This window comes from Cryptomeria japonica, chromosome 1 (genome assembly GCF_030272615.1).
Source record: "Cryptomeria japonica chromosome 1, Sugi_1.0, whole genome shotgun sequence".
NCBI classification, from domain to species: Eukaryota; Viridiplantae; Streptophyta; class Pinopsida; order Cupressales; family Cupressaceae; genus Cryptomeria; species Cryptomeria japonica.
Window position 1 is genome coordinate 542,407,338 of NC_081405.1, and position 20,880 is coordinate 542,428,217.

Sequence of the window (20,880 nt, forward strand, 5' to 3'; positions counted from 1 at the left end):
AATTGTGTTGGTTTTCTCTCCAATTTCAATAGATTGCAAATTCTTCTTTGGCTGGATGGAGTTAGAGTACATACTCCTTTATCCACTTACTGAAGCATAACCAATTGGCTAAAAGAAAAGCAGAATACTTGATTTATGTCCATTTCAACTTGCGTCTCCTATCACATAAGAAAGATGACTACAAGGAACAGGCAATGAAGCATTGCAATATAGCCCCTTAGTGCACCAACTTGGATGCATCTATTGTGAAGCTTGCTAGAGTCGGTATAGATGATGATGATGAGACATTTACACATGATGTACCCAATGGGAGTGGCACTCCATTTGGTTGTGATTCAAATGATGTTAAACCAAATAGTGAGATTTATCTCGATACTTTTGATGAAGATTGAATACAATTATACAATTAAACAAATTCTGAGCCAGATTGACATATTTTATGAATTCAAAAGAATTACAAGCAACAAGTTTATAGAGTTTTGCAAGCAAATATAAATTTGTAGAGTATGGTAAAATTGAGATATCTTCCAAGCATGGGTGTCTGCTAATAAAAAGAAGGGCGAAAAGTTGTTTTATGAACAAGCATAAGAATTTTCTCTTCAAAAATGATAATGGAACTTCATGACATGTATTCAATTTTGGGTTGTCATGTGGTGAAGAGATTTTTATTGTAAAAGAGTCGAAATTATATGGTAGACGCAAAAGAATAAACTAATCCATATTTTCCTTGTTGGGTAATGTATCAGATGACATACCAATCCAATGAAGAGGTGTAGGTTAGATGGAGAAGAGACGAATCTTTGGACAGGATTTTTAACCAATCACCACCTTTAACAAATAGAAAAAAAGCAAGTCACAAGGGTGTGAATCAATATGGCATCAGCTTATGGAGTTTAGGGAAGCAAATAAGAAACATAGGTCACGGAATCATGGATGACATTTGAAAGATCCCTAATGGATCCCCTTGCTGATCTGTTGTAGTTTTTAAATTAATAAACTATATCTTCCTGTGATGCCTTTGATTTGTTTTAGAGAATAGACTTGCAGAAGGTTTGTTTCTTTTTGTGTTTTTTGATAGTTTTCAAACAAGTAATGAATAATGAACAGTAAACATGAAAGGAGACTGAAAATAAATAGGAACATACAGCAAAATTCAGAATTGCTACAAGCTGTACCAAACAGATTTCTGATTTGTAAAACCAAATAATAATTCCAATGTAGATCCAAGGAACTTACATCCAACAATGATGCCAAACTGAAAGGTGAATAGTGATCATGAATCAAGAATACCTCTAAGGCTGAATACATGCATTCCTTACATTCCATGTGGGATGTACCTGCTGCAAATGGCGGCCCTAAGGCTGCAAGGATCACCCCCAACCTGAAGAATCAATCTGCCATGCTGAAACCCTTACTCTGCAACCTGAATCCACAATGAAGAATGGCGTACTCAATCTCTGTCAACAATGCTCTCTGCCTGAAGAATCCAATGCCAATAACTGCTGAGGGCTATGTCCCAGCCAGTCCAGATCTTGGGGTTTTCGTCCTAGATGAAGAATCGCCCACTCAAAGCTAATTCGCAAAATAAGTTTGATTGTGTAAAAAGATAATGAACAATTTGGTCTTCATCTCCTTATATCTCCTTTCCTTTCCAAGCCAAACCCTAAAAGGGAGTAAAGTTGGCGCATTATGAAAAAAGTGTTATTTTCTAATTATGGCGTCAACTATAGGAAAATAACACTAAATTGCAAATAAATAGCTTCAGGCATCCAAAAAGACTCTGGAAGGTGAGAATCATGTAGCAAAGTTCAAGAGCTTTCCAACGAGCTATAACACATAGGCATATCAACCCAGATGAAGCCAGAAACCCCTTATTACTCCGAAATGACTAAATACATAGCCTTATTTTAATTTATTTAATCGCTAACTTAGGAAATATTTAAATATATTAAAATATCTCCAGATATCCAATAATAGCCCAAAATGACCAAACAATCATGAAAATAACTTTGTCACCTATCTGTGACCAATGCCGGAAAAGTTGAGCTAACTGGCAGTCCCATCCCTAAAATCTAGGGATGCTCCTAGAAACTAGGAAACACACCCAATCTTCCTGAAACTGAAACCATGGTATGGTCCCATGGAACCTCAAATATGGAAACAGCCACAGCCTCCTAAAAAGTAGGGAATCTCCCTAAAATCAAGGAACTGCTCCCAACGGCCCACAAACTGCCTGAAACACCAACTCCAGATATTGAATACCCTGTGTGAGTCTCTATCCACCACTGCCAGCATACGAGATCCAAATAATAGACCATCCCACTACTCTTCTCCTGTCACCTAGAAAGGGGACATTACAACATTTCTTATTGGATGAGTTTGTAACCAGTCAACTCCCATAAAGAGTAGTCACCGACAAGGAGAAGGGCACTTGAGTGAAAATTGAAAGAGTTTAACAGAAACATCAATAGAAAATAGAGGTTTGAAGGGGGGCGTGAGCAAGCACAGTAGGAGTCATTGTCCTTGGAGGGATTCAAATTTTGCACTACTATAATATTTGTTTAATGATAGATTATAATTGTAATCTGAGATGTCATTAACTCATTTCCATCTGTCCAACAACATTCGAGGTGTTTATTTGAAAGTTAATGTATCTTGCTCTATGGTCTGCAACAGCAACGTTAGCACTGCTAACTACAAAATAGTACCGCCTCGCCATAATTATGAACTAATGACTTGGATTCTCCATATTCAAATCAAATTTGGTTACTTTATGGATTGGAAATGAATTCAGTATATATTGCAACCCTTGTATGTTAGAGCTAAACAAATTCACATTCTTTATGAAATATTCAATGTCAATAATTTCATTTATGAGAGCAGTATGAAAAGAATGTAGATAAAGTAAAATAAAATAGAAAATATTCAATGCCAGTAATTTCATTTATTAATTGCATGTTTTTTAAGTTGTGATGCCGATATATCTCTTTCTACTGAGGACAGCAGCTAAATTACAGTGCTAATCCATGCTTTGTGAACCTACTAAGTATGGTTTGAATGATAGGAAATAACAAACACAAAATAAAATAAAATGATGCTCGGTCTCATCTTTAAAGTACCTCAATTCTATGTCTAGTATGCATGACAAGGTCTTGTCATCAACATCAGCAGACAAAATTCAATCTTGGCCACATAGCTATTGTTGGATAGCAAACTTTACAAACTATTACTGTCATGCTACTTGGCGAATTCTAACAGGCAATTCACAAACTACATTTTTAGAAACTTCACAAGGTAAACAAAAGAAGTGAATTTCTTGGCACATCTTTCTTTACAAAGAAGCATCTAACATTCGGAGGTTTTATGTCACAATTATTCTCTGAATCCACAGCTAAAAATTTAATTCAAAACATTGAGAACAGAAGGTGAAATATTAGTGAGGGCATCTTTCATTGCAAGCCTCCAAATAATCTATCAGATCATGTTCACATTATATATATGCATAGCCTTATAGCCATTTATGTCAAGTAAATATGCATTGTCGAAATATAAACTATATAACTGGTTTTTTAGGACCATCTAGATATGCGGAGGGACAGTAATTAAATCCTAAATTTTGATTAGTATTATAGCATAATCATTTAGTCCAACATTAATGTTTTAATCTCTCAACATGAACTGCTGATATGGAGGACTTACCTTGAAATGCTCTATAGGATATCTAAATTCATCAACATTTATGCGATCCTGAGCACACACATGAAGTTAAATAATCAGTGAACACAATCAAAATAGTGGATAATGATTGCCAAATCAGCAATTAAATTCACAAAAGGGTATCGTTCCTACATCATGTGCCACTACACTGAAAAAAATGTCATCATTATCAATCCTTGATTTCTTTATTATTAAGTTGTAATATAGATTCTGCATGCATAGAATTTATTATAAACTTTTCTTACAACTAGGATGATTGAGCACATAATAAAGAAATTGCCCATAGAAGACAAATAATAGCTACCTGGTGCTTTATATATTTAACTATAGAAAAGATAAGTATCCATAGCAAGGCATCTGGAAGTGAAAGTGAATCGTGAGAAAGGCCAGTAAACTATCTTTCACAATGTAAAACTATCAATAAAACAACATATTAATCATAAAAAATATTGAACCAGTCATACCTAATTAATATCCCTCAAAATCAACAAAAATATTCCATAAGCAACTACACACTTTTGTATATATGAACATGTGTGTGCATGTGGATGTGGTTATGCATGTGCATGTGTGGGTGCACATTAGTGAGTACATAGTTAACATACGCAACTACACATTAAGTCCCTGAATGTTTACTCCCAACTGCCATAAAATTTATTTGTATGAGATAAACTATGCTTGAAAATTAATTGTTAGTACAACATTACCCCAGAATGTATAATTATAGAACTGATTGTCAATTGTATGACTTGCAGAAAGGATCTGCAATCTTCACCAGAGATATCAGTTCTTGAAACACAAGCTTTGAATCAACCTATATACCATTTTCAATGCAACGTAAAAATTCATCATCGAAATATTTGTGTCCCTTTAAATATCTTTTGTTCATTAAAAATTATCTCCCACATCTTCTATGACTGATCTGCATATTTGTTCTCATGGCTCCCACCATTTGAAATTGCAGCTTATGTTAAAGGAATTCAATTTCTAATAATCCCTGTCATCAAATTTTGAACTGTTTTCTTATAAAATATAATAAGCAAATAAGCAGCTGGAGCTTCTTCTTCCTAAGAAAACTTGCAGTGATATGCGTCATGATGGATTGGACCATAATCTGAACCATAGTTACAAGACTCAAACTCGGCAAGATGATTTTAACTCGGACTTCGACTCGGCAAAGACTCAGCCAATTAAAAAACCCAAGAAATTCAAAGATTTATAACAATTTTAAACTTCTTTCATACATTTTTTAATAAATAAACCTCAAAAACACAATAATCTCATCAACTAGACACTACTTTGAACACATACACAGGTTTACATTCATCACATAAGTATAAACGCAAATTTTAGGCTTCAGCTGAAGGAAATAAGCTAAACTAAATAACACATTATAAATATAAATAGTGTCAAATGTCTACAAAATTCATGGAATATGAAATCCACGACATCAAAAGTTCAAAACATATATCAACATAAAAGCTAGAGCCTAGAAGTCTAAGGCTCAGAGGAGCCAATACATTCAATTTTAATTTTTAAAGTTACAATGCTCCTCTGAGCCTTAGACTTTCGAGGAGCATTCTAACTAGAGCAGCCTAGAAGTCTAAGGCTCAGAGGAGCATTGTAACTAGAGAACTCATTGTCATCTCAAGTACATTTAGAATGTACGGTCATTGCACGAGCATGTTTCGTTTATTTAAATTTACACATACCACTTCATTATTTTCCAGTGTGTTGTATATGAATCTGGGTAGAAAGAATTAGTTGTTTAACCCATAGATGACATACTCGGCAAGTGACAAAAACTCGCCGAGTTTTTGGACCTAGCAAGTAGTAATGACTTCTACTCACCAGGAAAACTCGCCGAGTTTTTGGCAAAAACTCACCGAGTTTTTGGCAAAAACTCGCCGAGTTTTTAACAAAAACTCGCCCGCGTTCCCTTATCAACCGAAAACGGCACAAAATGCATTTGTTTTTTGTTTTTCGATTGGGTTTTGGGCTGAGAAGGGGGAAGTTCACTTGGAAGGGCTTGCAAGGTGATTTGGAGTGATTTTTGAGTGATTCCAAGTGGATTTGAAGGGGATTTGAAGGGAAAATCAGATTCCCAGGTAAGTTTTTTTATTTTTTTCTATACTTTTTTAAAACAATTTGTTTATTTTTTGTTGCATTTAGATTGATTAGAAATGATTCCTAGGTAGTCTAAATCATTTCTAAGTTATTTGCACAAGATTTAACACTAGATTTGACGAGTTTTGTTGAATTTTCACAATTTTTTTGAAGAATCTAGTTTTCAAAAAAAAATTCAAACCCTACTTTTTTTTTAAAACACTTCGAATGATGTCTAAATTTATTTAAACAAATGTAGATAGTTTGCTTAGTGCTAAATTGTTTAACTAAAATGTTAATTTTTTTTTTCACTTTGTATGTGTAGGTTAAGTAAGCATTAATCATGGCAAGGGAGCAATGGCCACTAGATCCATGCCCATCTGGATATATAGGCACCCGTCCTAGAGGTGCTAGAGATGGGGCATGGAGGTATGCCTATGAGGGACCCGATCCTAGGTCAATTATATGCATAAAGTGTGAGAGAATACTTCATGGAGGCATCAACCGCCTCAAATACCACCTTGCAGGAATAGATAGGCATGATGCTAGAGCATGCCCTAGGACTAGTGAAGAAATAAAAAGACAAATGAATGCCCTACTTGCAGCTGGAGAAGAGAAGAAATTGCAAAGGGAGAGGACAAAGCTAGCCATGAGATCAGCCATAGCTGAATCTCAAGGTGTTTCTATTGACCTTGAAGAGGAAGAAGAAGCACTTAAGGGCATAGTGGGCTCTCGGCGTGGCCAACATATCCGCAAACCCAGCATCACCTCGCCCATTGCTTTTGCTTCCTCTAGTAGAATACCTGACACTGTTCCACTTCCATCACAATGATCAGGGTCAATAGGTGATTATTTTGTGCCCAGGAACACACCTGGAGCACAACCATCATTAGAGGCCACTGGATGGAATAAGGAGGTACACGAGAAAACTGGCATTGCAATTGCTGATTTTTGGTACTTCAACAACATTGCATTCAATGTGGCGGAGAATGCTTATTGGCTGAATTTGGTGACTGCTATGACAGTTTCAGGAAAGGGGTACAAGACCCCTTCTCGCAGGGATTTGAGTGGGAGGTTAGTAAATTACTACATAGTCCACTTGATTTCATTTTTAATTATTTTTTAGATTTCTTGTTTATTAAATCAAAATTGTGTACTAAGACCTAATTTAACTTTGCACTTACAGGTTACTCACAAATGCAGTTGCTAGGGCAAGAGAAGTGATGGAGGATCAAAAAATTGAATGGGCAAATTATGGCTGCACCATTCTTTCTGATGGGTGGACAGATGTCAAGAACCGCACCATCAACAATTTTTTGGTCGCTTGCAAGGACAATGTAGTGTTCTTGAAATCTGTTGATGCCTCCAACAAGGTGAAAAATGCAAAAACATTGGCTGGAATGTTGGAGCATTTCGTCATGGAGGTGGGGGTAGAGAATGTGGTACAAATCATCACAGATAATGTAGCAACATATGTGTCAGCAGATAGAATCCTTTAGAACTATCAACTTTAGGCATTAGCAATATTTTCATTTGTTGTGGCTTTGTTTTACTTGGTTGCATATTTCTTAAGAATAAATTCTTCTTTTGTAGGAAGAATCCTCCAAGAGAGGCACCCCACTCTTTTTTGGATACCTTGTGCAGCACATGTCCTTGACCTTCTTTTGGAGGACATAGGAAAACTTGAATGGCTGACTCCAGCTGTGGAAGGTGCAAGGAGGATCACCAAATATATTTACAATCACCCTTGGATCCTAAATTTGATGAGACAGCACACCCAAGGGAAAGATTTGGTGAGAGCTAGTGTCACAAGGTTTGCAACGATTTTCTTGACGTTGCAAAGCATTCTTGCTGCATTGACTTCTTTGAAACAAATGTTTGTGAGTGGAGAATGGCTTAACTCACCTTATTCAAAGAAGCCTGAAGGAGAGGTTGTCGCATGCATAGTCTTCGACAGCCAATTTGCACAAAGGGCTGCAGAGATTGTGAAGGTTGTTACTAACTTACTTCAAAACTTTAATTTTTACATTTTAGTTATTCTTGATTCAAGTCTCTCATTACTAATTTGTAACTTCATTATTTAAATTTTGATCTTTTTGTAATTTGTATTTTTCAATTGTAGGTGTCAAAGCCCTTGGTTCGAGTTCTTCGCTTGGTGGATGGGGATAAAACCCCAATGGGATATCTTTATGAGGCCATGGATAGGGCCAAGGAGTCTATCAAAAATTACTACAAGGGGGACAGGCTCAAATTTGATCCCATTTGGAAAATTGTTGATAGGAGGCAGAACAATCAGCTCTACCAACCCATTCATGCAACAGGGTACTTCCTCAACCCTCGTTTTACGTTCGGGGGTTCTTACTCAGATTCGAATGGAGAAGTCATGGAGGGCCTCAGTACATGCATTGAGAGGATGGTACCTGATGTTGAGGAGAGAGACCTCATTGTGAGTAAGCTCCAAAATTATGAGGGAGGAAGGGGTAAGTTATTCTCTTCAGAGATGGCTAGGAGAGGAAGAACCACTCAAACCCCAGGTATAACATTTGCCATTTGGATTTTGGGATCTAAAGACTAAAATGATTGATAAATTATGTTTTCTCTTTTCTCTTTGCTTACTAACTTTTCCATTTTAGTTATTTTGCAGATGCTTGGTGGCAAAATTGGGGTGGAAACACCCCACATCTCAAAAAATTTGCCCTCAGAGTCTTATGTCATCCTTGCAGTTCATCCAATTGTGAGCGCAATTGGAGCTTGTTTGAAGCAATCCACACGAAGAAGAGAAGCAAGTTAGCGCAGAAACGGCTCAATGACCTTGTCTACGTGCAATATAATCTTCGATTGCCCGTAAGGAAGGTAGAGGAACTAGAAGGTGGTCCAATTGACTTGGGTGATATAGATCCTTACAGTGATTGGACATCACAGGAGCATCCTCCATTGTTTTCTGACACTGACATCACTGATTTGGAGAGGCAGGCTATGGAGGAGGGGGGTGGATTTGGTTTCAGGCTGGATGACATTGAGGAGGATGAGGATGAGGATTCATTGCCAGTGCCAGAAGCAGGTGGAGACATAGCTTCATCCAGGATAGAGGATGAGTCTCAATCAACCATACCGAGCGAGAAGGCACAGTCACGCCCAGTCCCACAACAGACTTATACGACTAGACAGTCTAGACCCTCTAGTTCTACCTCTCCCCAAGTTTTTGCTAGAGCTGGGAAGAGGAAGTTGTAATTGTAATTTGTAATGATGTATTTACTTTTGTTTTTACAAAAACTATGTAGTAATTTACTATTTTGCTTCCAGGCTTCCATCCATCAGCATTCCTCATGAGGATGCGATTTTGTAGACACTTTGCATTTAAATATATCTAGAATCAACTTGTTTCTTTTGTGTTATCATTTATTGACTCATTGGATGCATCTTCTCATTAAATTTTGCAAAAAAAATGCATTTTTTTCTAAGTTTAAGAATGTTTTTAAGTTGCCGAGTTTTTCGCCAAGTTTTTCCCGAGTTTTCGCCGAGTTTTTTTCCCAGGGGCTTGGCGAGTCGAGCCGAGTCGTGAGTAGTTCAACTATGGTTTAACCAGATGAACTAATCTTAGATTCCTTAAATAGGTAGTTTACCATGGTGCAATCTTTGGAAACAATGTGTGTGGTTCATTCTTGGTAGTGGCTTACGCGTCTCCACAAGTGAAGAAATCATTGTAAAAGCAATTCATGATGTAGTTAGTATCCAATACCGTGTGAGAAGGAATGTCCCTGGAAGTGAAGAATGTTGCAGACAAATCAGTAGTGCAGATCTTAATTTGTTTGTAAAACTAGAAAGAATTGTTTTATGTTGTTATATGGAGACTAATCAAACTCGGAAGTTAAATTTTCCCCTTTTATTGGCACAATTTCCCTCCAAATTATTCAACGGGGGTTTGGGGGCACCACCCCCAAGACGGGGTCAAGGGGTAGTATTCCTTGCGGGGTATAGTCGCAACACCCTTGGCACGCTCCCTGTCACGGTACAGGGTGCAGTTGAGGGGCAGCGCCCCTGTGGGGGTTTTCGGGGGCGCTACCCTCGAAAAATCAAATGACTTCTATTATTTAATAAAGGCGTCAGGAGTTATTTTTCTATTGGCTAACATATTCTAGCCCTATTTTTTGTAAACTATAAACTATAAAAAAAAATGGCTTTTTTTAACCTTGCTAGGCGGCAAAGTCCTGGGCGAGTCTGTGCAGGCCCAGCCAGACTCAACCGAATCCGAGTCCAAGGTCCTCTGGCCTTGGTAGAGGTGACTCGCCTCAGAACTCTCTGAGTCTGGGCCAGACTCTACAAGTCCAGTTACTCCGATCTGAACATGTACAAACATCTATCCAAGGTGTGAAATATCTTGCAACAATGTACCTCTCATTTATTTTTAGCAACAATGTGCATCTCATTTATTTTTAGCAATAATGTGCCTCTCATTTATATTAATTGTTGGACAAATTATTTCACACACTAAAGGACTCCTAATCATTAAGAAGCTGAAGAAACTTTGAACTATACTGTTGTGCGTTGCACACGCTCCCTGTCGCCGACAGGGTCCCCCTTTCCCTTTTTGAGTGTCTCGCGTCCTTTCAAGTGAGCCCGCGTTCAAGTTGAGGCAGTGATGATGTTGAAAGAAAAGAAGCCAGTGATTCCATTAGGCTAGTCTAGCCCTCGGGCACGAATTCCAAGAGATTGTTCAAAATTGTGAAATCGCCTTGAATAGGTGTAAGATGATAGAGGTTGGCGAAGCCCACCAAGCAAAGGACGGTGCGTCTGAAGGTCGCATGAGGACCTGTTGTGACGTTTTCACACATCGCCCCATTGCAAATGGGGACCCTTGCTTTTTTTTTGCTTTTTAGGGTTTGTTTTTTTTGGTTTTTTAGGGTTTTGTCAGTTAGCCTTTGCATTTTGAGTGTCGCCGAGGGGATCACATGGATAGCAAGTCCGGCTTGAGTGATGTCTATGTCCTCAAATTTGGCTAAGTCTGGAATGTCCTGAAATTTGGCTAAGTCTGGAATGTCCTAAAATTTGGCTAAGTCTGGAATATCCTGAAATTTGGCTTAGTCTGGAATGTCCTGATCCTGAAATTTGACTAAGTCTGGAAACTGAAAAACCTCAAAAAAACTAGATTTTGCAATATAACTCCTGGAGGTCTGAAACCACTCTCAAACATCCTGAAAGTATATATGGAATATAACTTAAAGTATAAGAAAGAAGAAACATTTCCTTCTATGTTTCTTTATACTTAAATGTTATATTCCATTAAAATTGTCCTGATTGAGAGTTCAAAAAGTCAAATTTCGCTCCTGTCCTTCACTGAGGATCCAGATCAAATTTCGCTCCTGTCCCTCACCAAGGGACCAAGGCAAAGCGCTCCTGTCCCTCACCAAGGGACCAGGGCGAAAATACTTATTTGAGCCATTCCTGGCCTTGTTTGGTTAAATTGAGACATCAAAAGCATGGTGAAGGACGAAATGAACGTGATAGAGCATCCAGACTTGATCAAAGACAATGAAATGATGAAGTTTTTGCCTAGAAGGTCAAATTCGCTCCTGTCCCTCACTGAAGGACCAGAGTGCTTTTCTTTATATGCACAATTTTAGACCTTTTTTGGACATTAACTTTTATTCATAGCATGAAGTAAGATGATATCTTCCTTAGCCAAGACATTTTTTGATGAAAATTGTAACGATTTGGCCTAGAGAGCAAAATTCGCTCCTGTCCCTCACTGAAGGACCGGAGCTTGAATTCCAATTTCGCATTATCCTTGCAAGATTTAAGTGGTTTCCCGATTTGAGGAGGTCAAGGGAAGTATGTTTTGCCCGTTGAATATAACTTAAGTACGCCACAATGAAGAAAATCGGCCTAAGTAACAAAATCGCTCCTGTCCCTCTCCAAGGGACCAAGGTGACTGGCTAGGGCACTCCTGTCCCTCTCCAAGGGACCAGAGCGATTTTCCCTCAAGACAAGATTCGGGCAAGAGAAAAGCAAGTTTCGCGTTTGAGGTGGGTGGAGGAAGACACAATCGATCCATTGAAGATAATTTTGGAAGCTAGCAAAACACAAGTGAGCTTATGAATGCAAAATCGCTCCTGTCCCTCTCCAAGGGACCAAGGCGAAATATGCATTGTCAAGTCTTCCCCTCCAAATTTGGATGAGTCCAAGTCAAGACACAAGGTCAAAATGATATTTAAAGTGCTTCAAGAGGGTACGAGATTGCAAAGACCAAGGACAAAAGATGAAATCGCTCCTGTCCCTCACCAAGGGACCAGGGCGAAAATGCTTTAAAGTGCACTCATTTCAAAGATCGAATAAATTGAACTCGAAATTCTAAGTAAAAATGCCATCTTGGACGTCAAAAATGAGGTCTTGGACGTAAAAAACAAGAAGTGTGAGGTCCAAAAGGTATAATCGCTCCTGTCCCTCTCCAAGGGATCGGAGCGATCTTGTTAATAGCCATTATTTTCCATGCTTGGGCGCCAAATATCCTTCAAAAATTACATTAAATGCCAATTTCGCTAGAACTCCAGGATATTTTAAAAATTAAATTGACGTTTAATAAGTGCGCATGGTATTTAATAATTAAATTTGAGCCTAAAAATCGAATTTTTTTAATTATGAAGGCATTTAAAATTAATTATTATTAAATTAAAAAATAAAATGGGAGCGCTTGGGGTATTATGTAATGTTTTTTATCAAGTCGGCCTCTCCTTTTATTTAATTTTTATTTATTTTTGGGCTTATTTTGCAAGGTCGGCCTCATGAGTAAGTGGAAGGTGAGCGCTCTATATATTGGAGGTGTCGTTTCACAGTTCAAATCATTCAATCATCCTTTCAAGTGCGAAATTGGAGAGCAATTTGAGGAGCGAAATCCAGAGGAGTGGAGCGAATTTCTCCTAAGTGTGGAGAAGCTAGTGGAGGGCGAAATTCATCTTGAAAGCTATTGGAAAGGCGTATTTCTTGCTAGTTTGGAGGATAATTTCCAGATTTTTGAAGACATTTGAAGGCGAATTTCCAAATTTTTGAAGAGGAAGGTGGAGTTCTTTTCCAAGCTAAAGGAGGTGCATTTTATCCAAGGGAGAGCTTTGATCTACACTTTGCCTAGCCAAAATTCATCTATTTTTACATCATTTCTTAGAGTTAATTCTCAAGAAGAGGTATGGCAAAATCATCTTGACACCTTTATTCAAGGTTTGATTTTTTTTAAGACATTTTTTTAGAAAAGTCTAAGTATTGCATGGTTATTTAGGAAATGATAATTCTAAGATTTATCATGAGGTTTCCTAATTTAAAACTTAAATCCTCTTTCTAGTCTATATTTCCACGTTGCAAATTATATTACTAATTTTGAAATGTTGTGTAGGTATCAAGATGGCGACTCCCAAGCTCGAAAGATCTACAAGTCGGAAGACTCTCCTCAAGGAAAATCAAGCCAGATCAAGGACGATCAAGCAAGGACAAGGACGACCTTCTTCGATCCAGCCTAGCATCGACAAGGACGGCCTTCTTTGGACTAACGTCATCAAGGGCGGCCTCTTCCAATCCAGCATCTCAAGGCGAGGTACATCAATCATCTTGCACATCAAGGATACAAGAAGTTAGAACAAGGGTTCGTTGAAGAAGCAGATAGTTCCGGATGAATTAATTAAAGCTAGCTTCTCAACAACATCAAAGTTGAATATCTACCAAGTTACAAGTGTCAGACGAGGTGGCATCCTAGTCATCACTTCTCCAGTCAGTGTGGTCCACCTCAGCATGTCCAGATTCAATGTACCTAACTCATGGAAGGTGGCACAAACTCCGATGTACCTACCCCAGCTATCCATTGGTGGAATTTTCCAGAGAGGACATGTGTCCAAGCAATACAATTATTTCATTGGTCAAGCATTAAATGTTATGTAATGGTTGTAACAAACCCTAATTAGGGTTTTTATTATTGAATCCTGGCCATTGATCTCAAATTGATCTAAGCCATCGAATTGTATTGAGGGCACTATATAAGCCCTGGCATTTCATTTTGTGAAGGCAGTTAGAGAGTTAGAAGATAGTTGGAAGAGTTAGAATATAGTAGATAGAATAGCAATTAGAGTAGAGTAGAGAGAGAAGGCAAAGATTGTTGCCAAGATGTTGTTGTAAAAGACTTGTAACTTCATTGAAGAAATGGTGAAATTTATGGGTCGATTCGACAATTTGCATGGTCTTTATACTTCTCATGTTTGATTTTATGATTAGATGAGTGGAAGAAATGTGCTTGATTGATGGTGGAATTCGTATATCCATACTACTAGCAGTTTGTTGATTGCAGACTTGCCTTGTGTAGTCAACTGGAATCATTCAGCTTGAGCTTAACTTCAATTGTCACTTCTTCATTGATATGCATCAACCTGATGGTGTCTATACCTGCAGTGATGATTTGAACATCGTAAAGCTTTCCTTCGAAGATCGCACTAACCTTGTGGAGATGTTCCTGTGATGTCAAAACAAGACTTAGTTAGAATTTCATCAAAGATCATTCATTTCTCTTACATTCTTAGTGTTAGGATTAGATCCTTTCCTCGCCCTCGTCTTTTTTTCCTTTTTTCAAATCAAAGCTAGCAAGAGCCTGTGTTCCAGCAATATTCAAAGCAAATCAGAAGTTCAGGCATCAAATGTAAGTCCCCTTGTGATTCCAGCAAATCACATCATACCACAGAGAGCTTATCCACACGTAGAGACCCTACATACAAGAACCTTGGAGTCATCCTGATTGATCCTTTTTCGCGATATCTTCAGCAATCAGAGGCTTTACTCAAGAGAGGATAAGGTACCTTTAGGTATTTTATTCTGTGTTAGGCAGTGTACAAAATACACGTCAACAGGACCCAAAGTTGCCTTTTTTTCCGTAAAAGCGATGAGATAGATTGCATGATGTTTGTTCTTAAAGAGTTTACAAGATTTGAACGAATGACGATTTTCGCCAGCTGGTGGAGGAGCGAATTTCCTTGCAAAATGCCAAGATTGACAAAATCACCCAAATGCCCAAGAGGGACGAATTTCGGACTTTCAGGCCAAAATGAGAGAAAAGTTAAAAGTTGTCAAAATTGGCCTAAGGCCCGAAAATGCTAAAAATTGGCAAAATCGCCCAGAGGGCCGAATTTCGGACCCTAGGGTGAAATTTTCAAAAAGTTTTAAAATTGGCAAAATCACCTAGAGGGCCGAATTTCGGACCCTAGGGTGAAATTTTCAAAAAGTTTGAAAATTGGCAAAATTGCCCATAGGGCCGAATTTCGGACCCTAGGGTTAAAATTTCAAAAAGTTTTAAAGTTGTCAAAATGGCCAAAAGGGCTGAATTTCGGACCTTAAAGCCAAAATGCCAAAAAAAAGAAAAAGAAAGTTGACAAAAACCTCTAAAGGTCCGAAATTCACTTTAAGTTGCCAAAAACTCCTCAAGGTCCGAAATTTGCTTAAAATTCGCTAAAATTGCCAAAATCGCCCAAAGGGCTGAATTTCGGACCCTGGGGCCGAAATTTCAAAAGTTTTAAAGGTCGCCAAAATGCCTTATGGGCCGAATTTCGAACCCTAAGGGAAAAATGAGAAATTTAACAAAGTTGGCAAAAGGACCAAATGGTCCGAAAAGTTCGAAATTGCCAAAGTGTTTAAAAAGTCCGAAAAGATAAAAACGCCGAAATTCGGACCTTAAGGCCGAAATGCAAAGAAAATGAAGTTGGCAAAAACGGCAAAGGGTCCGAAGTTCGCAATTTAGGAGGTAAAGGGAGAAAGTAAAGTTTTCAAAATGCCCCCAGCCCCCGAAGTTCGCATTTCGGAGGAAAGCGCATGGAAAATGAAGTTGGCAAAGTCCTCCAAATCGCCAAGATTGGCAATCCGCACCCAAACTGCCGAAGCTGCGAAATCCCTAAACCCCGAAATCGTGCCATACAAATTCGCATTTGGTAGGCCATCAAGAATCACGTGGAGCTCATGCAGTCGGCAAGAGGTTTCAAATCGCTAACAGTAGGAGGGGTGTAGGGTACGAAATTATAAGTTTGCCAACCATATCGTTACCCCGAAATCGCGCCATACAAATTCGCATTTGGGAGGCCATCAAGAATCACGTGGAGCTAATGCAGTCGGCAAGAGGTTTCAAATCGCCCAAGGTAAAAGATCGCTTAGTCTAAAATGACAAACTCCTTTCAAATCGCAGCTGCGAAAATTTGAATTAGAGAGATAACCGTTGAAATTCCAAAATTTGCAAAACTGTCCATTCGTTTTTGCACAGCAAGTCAGGCAATTGCTCGCCGTCCATTTTCGTCAGGTAAGTACGCTTTGTCTCTCTTGATCATCTAAAATATTTACAAATTGGATGCATGTCTATGCGAAAATTGATTAAAATACTTAAATCTTCAAAATTCGCATCTGTTTTCCGATTATTAAAACGTCATGCAAAGTAATCGAAATTAGAATTTGCTCCTAAGGATCAGCTAGGAATTGCATTTTCAAACTTAGGAGAATTTTTCGAGCTTTGTCCCTTTTGAAAATTAATCTCGAAAATGCTTAAGTATAAATTCGCGATCAAAAGCTTCATGAATAAATGTTTTGCTCAATCAAGCTCTCAATTAGCAATATTTCGCTGTTTCCAATACAAATTTTGAATTAATCCTTGAATGCTGGCATATTCTCTATCTAACCCGCCTTACTTCTTTTATATCGCCCCGTAATCCGCGTCCGGCTGTGCAGGATAAATGCCTAAATCGGCGGTGGAATCATCAAAAACGCCTGCTACAGCCGAGACATCGCGAGCATCCAAATCAGATATCCCACGCAAAGTCGAAAGGATGAAGCACCAGTATCAAAGAGGGGGATTGAGGGAGTCAAAAGTTCAAAGCGTCTGGGACAGTGTCGGTGATATCGACCTAGGCCATATTGATATCCAAGACTTCAGGAATCGGGTCTTCTCCCCTAACGCATATGGCAAGCCCAGACAGATGGTGGAAAGTGGCATCGCCCAAGCGGCGGGATTTCCTCCAGCAATACAAAACTATGAGTTAGTGGTAGAGGCTGCCCGACATTATCAGCCAGGTTCCAGATTGGTGCTCCTCGAGAATATGACCCTCGCCAACTTCACTCCTGAGGCCATTAGCGACGCATTCGGCATTCCCTTCCCAAACAATCCCACGACCACGACTATAGATGAAGCACAGGGGGCGTATGATATGAATCCGTCCAGATGCAGAACACTGATCAACGAAGAGTGGTACAAGGAGATAAGGCCTCCAAGCACCAAAATTGGGAAAAAGACCCCAAGAAGTGACTTTCACAATGAGCATGGGGATATGGTCACATTAATCAGTAGGGTTATGGGACTTCCTAAATCCAACTACTTTGAAGAGTGTATGTTTTATTTCACAGAGCAAGTCTTTGCTGGGAAGTCTAAGTTTGACTGGGCCCAGATTATAAGCGACAACATCCACACTCAACTAATTGAACTCGAGAGCAAAAAGCACTTCACTATGACCTCCTACTTGGTCTACATGTTTGCCAAGAACCAGCCACTGCCAGGTTTGATAATGAATGGTGAAATCGGGAATGGGCTTGGTCAGGTAAAGGTATATGATTGTTACCCACAGCTTCACTATCAGGATATAGCTCAGAGAGAAAAGAACAGCCCAGCTTATGCAGTTGACCAGTATGAGCACGTCAATGACGCCTTCACAATGCGCCCGGTCAGGCTAATGCAGGGAGGATTACACATAAGGCTCTCGGAGCAAGCTACTATCTTGGTACAGAGATATGGAACCTAGTTCATCCACTTCCCAAGGTTCTCCTATATCTAAATAGCGGGCTTTGACGGTGCCCCTCTCCGACTTCCACGATACCCAACCGACAAGATAGTTCTTATGGAGGTCGCAAGGCAGTCGCGTCCGACCGGCATCTTACTCAGAGATAGCAAGCAGGCTGGATTCGCGTTCCCCATGATTATAGGCAACCAGGATGTCCATCTGAAGACTCCCACCCTAGCAGAGGAATCCTTCGAAGAGTTGGCTTCCTATGGCCTACAAGAGCATTTTCCAAGAAAATGCTTTGATCACGATAATCTAGCAAAGAGAGCCTATGGCAGTTGGTACAAAGCAAAGGAATCAGTTGAAGATTATTGGAAAAACTGCTCTGATGACTATGAGGTCCGGAGGCGTGAATATTCGAGGTTGAGTGTGCAGCAAATGTGACTCTTTGAATACCGCCGGGTCCCGAATCAACTCACGGATTCAGGGAATTATCTGCAAGTCCGGGAATGAGGCAGTGAGGCATCTTCTACTAGGCGTTGATTGGTCGCAGGACCCTATCACTGATTCTGAGGCAGTCATGGCAGCCCCAGCAAGATATACAAACCTATGGTTGCATCAGCAGATTGAAAGACTAATTCATGAGGGAGTCCAGTTCACCTACCACTTAATGGGCAGCCTCGATTCTCAGTCTTCCGAAGATGAGGGAACTTCCAGTGCACCCAGAGAAGAAATTGAGAAACCTGAAAAAGAGAAAGAAGGCTAAGGCTTGCAAAGGGACTCAGACGTCCAAGAGAACAAGAAGGGAAAATATTCCTATAAGAAGACCAGAGGTCACTTCATCGTCAAAGGACCCCAATTCGTCCGACGATGTAGTAGAATTGGATTATATACCTGCTCCTCCTTCCCAGAGTGACATTGATGCATTTGGAACTGATGATCCTCCCGCACCTGACATGCTAGAAGCTGAGCTAATAGCTATTGAACCAACCGAGCCGGGTAACCAAATTGAGGAAGGAGAAATTCCATCCATCCAGGGGATCAAAGTGCATGAACCCACCCAACAGAGTCGCCATGAACTGCTGCTCCATAACACTGCCAAAGATGACTCTACCGTTGAAGGAAAGCAAAAGATAGAGGAGACCCGCGAGCTTGAAAAGACTGAAGAGCTACCATCACACGAAGGCATCAAACAATTGTTCAGCGAAGTAGGAGAAAACTCTGCTGCAAGCAAAGAGCTTGACACCTCCTCCACCCCTCCGGTAACAAAACAGCTGTGAATTTGCGATGAGTTGGCTGAAAACATCAAAGAACAGAATGCAAACTTAACCATATCATCAGCCCAGACAGTACCTCAAGAATGGTTGATTGCCAGAGCTCAACGCAAGGCCGCCACCAAACCACCTATTGATTTGGAGGACATCTTCTCACGCATGGACCAAGCTAAAGCTAAGGGGAAGAAAAAGCCCAAGGCATATTCTAGAATGACTAAAGATGATCAAAGGAACCGCACTCTTCACATTGCCACCCTGCCTGTAGACAAGCCAGCAGATCAGATTACACTGGTAGATTATAGCATCACGACCATCCCTATCAGACGAGCCACTAAGGAACAGGAAAAGGAGGAATTCAAGGATTCAGTACAGAACATGCTCGGGCAACTTGAAGAGATAATAGCTGAAAAGGACATGTATCGAGCTCGTGCTGAGAAGGCCGAGGGATACATCAATCAACTCCTAAGACCATTACACAATGCTTCCGAATCCCACATTCCCCCGATAGCACTGGCACAGAGGACCACAACAAAATTTGAAGGAGTACGAGACACTACAAGGGCCGTCAAAGAATGGATACAAGGCATCAAAGGGAGGGGAGAACGAATCCTCGAAGAAGTAAAAGAGATGGCTCACCATCGAGAGACCACCCTGGTTCGACTATTAGAGGTAAAGAGGGAATCCCTTAGAATGCATGAAGTGGCTGCCACTACCCTTCCCCTCATGAGAGCTCTCTTCTGGACCCATGCGCAGATTCCTACATTACCCACCATCTTAGATCCTCATAACATCAGCACTCTTAAGGAATGGTACTGGACTATCACCATGAAGAATGACACAAGAGAAATCATTGATAAAGAACACGATGCGTGCAAGACAATTCTGAACACCATGCAAGAACTCAGCAAAATGATCCTCCCCCAATGGTCTCGGGATGGCAAAATGCCCTGTCCGATAAAGTGATATGACCAGACTGGGAAGAAAGACTAGGGACGGATAGGATCACCTATTCCGTTAAGGACCTAAGTTTTGCTGGTCAATTCCAGTCAGACATGTTGTGCTTCGAGCGTAATCGTTCCAGCTGGAAGGATGGTTTGAAGCACGTGGACCAATATCTCGAGGGCATGCAATATAAAATTCGTCATCCTCCTATGCCTCCCTTCAGTCTGCTATTCCAATTATGCATCAGGTTCCAGGAGTATGTTCGTGAGGAGCGTGCAGTAGGTCATGATCTTTGGCAGGAATATTTGCATAGTGAAGATGAGTTCTTGGAAAAGGAATCTACAAATGGAAAAGAGAAAGTGCTTTCCTAGAAAGTGTTTTTTCCTTTTAAAACTTGAAAATACACTTTTTGGCCAAAAGGTCATGTTTGACTTCCAAGTCAACTAAAATGTAAAACTTTATGTATGCACTTTTTTGGGATTATTTCTGGATATGTTCTAATTACCTTTTTGGGTAGTTATTACTCCCTTTGGGGTGGTTGTTGATATTTGCCTCCCATTTATGGGTATGGGCAGCCATGTTTTATGGATGAATCTAGGCCACTTGTTTAGATAAGATCTTGGCCATTCATCCATTTTTGAAGCCTATTTAAGGGACTGGTTTTCCCTCATTTTGTAAGAAGTTCTTGGATTGTTGCTGAAGCTCTGGTGAAATTTACAGGATTTAATGCAAAGTTAAGACTGTTTCAAGTTTCCTTGTGAGTGCATGGTCTCCTTCTTCATTAATTTAGAATTCTTCAGTTATGCTTCTTTCCTTTATATAGCATTTTTAAGTAAACATCTGATAGAATCCTCGCTATTCATACCATCAGGGAATGGCTGAATGCCTTTCCTTCTGCATGGTTAATCTGAACCTTTCACATGCTTAGTTCGGTTGTTAAATGCTCACTAAATGAATGTAAAAGTTCTAATGTTGTATTTGATAGCATGAAAATCCTGTTTTCCTTTGAAGATCGCACTAGATTGATGCAATTATTGTGCTTAAATAGCTGGTAATGCTTAGTCTAG

At 39.7% G+C, this 20,880-nt stretch overlaps 1 protein-coding gene across 3 annotated transcripts in view; it reads right to left on the reverse strand.

The window, feature by feature from the left end:
• Nucleotides 1-20,880, reverse strand: part of LOC131044884 (phosphatidylserine decarboxylase proenzyme 3) — a 265,342-nt gene that overhangs the window by 99,712 nt on the left and 144,750 nt on the right. For 2 of the 3 annotated variants that reach the window (XM_057978357.2, XM_057978355.2), the window contains one exon: nucleotides 3,700-3,747. The exons of the other annotated variant lie outside the window; for it this stretch is intronic. In XM_057978357.2, the coding sequence (XP_057834340.2) occupies nucleotides 3,700-3,747 (48 nt within the window). The remainder of the gene's footprint in view (nucleotides 1-3,699; nucleotides 3,748-20,880) is intronic. 3 annotated transcript variants of the gene reach the window in all.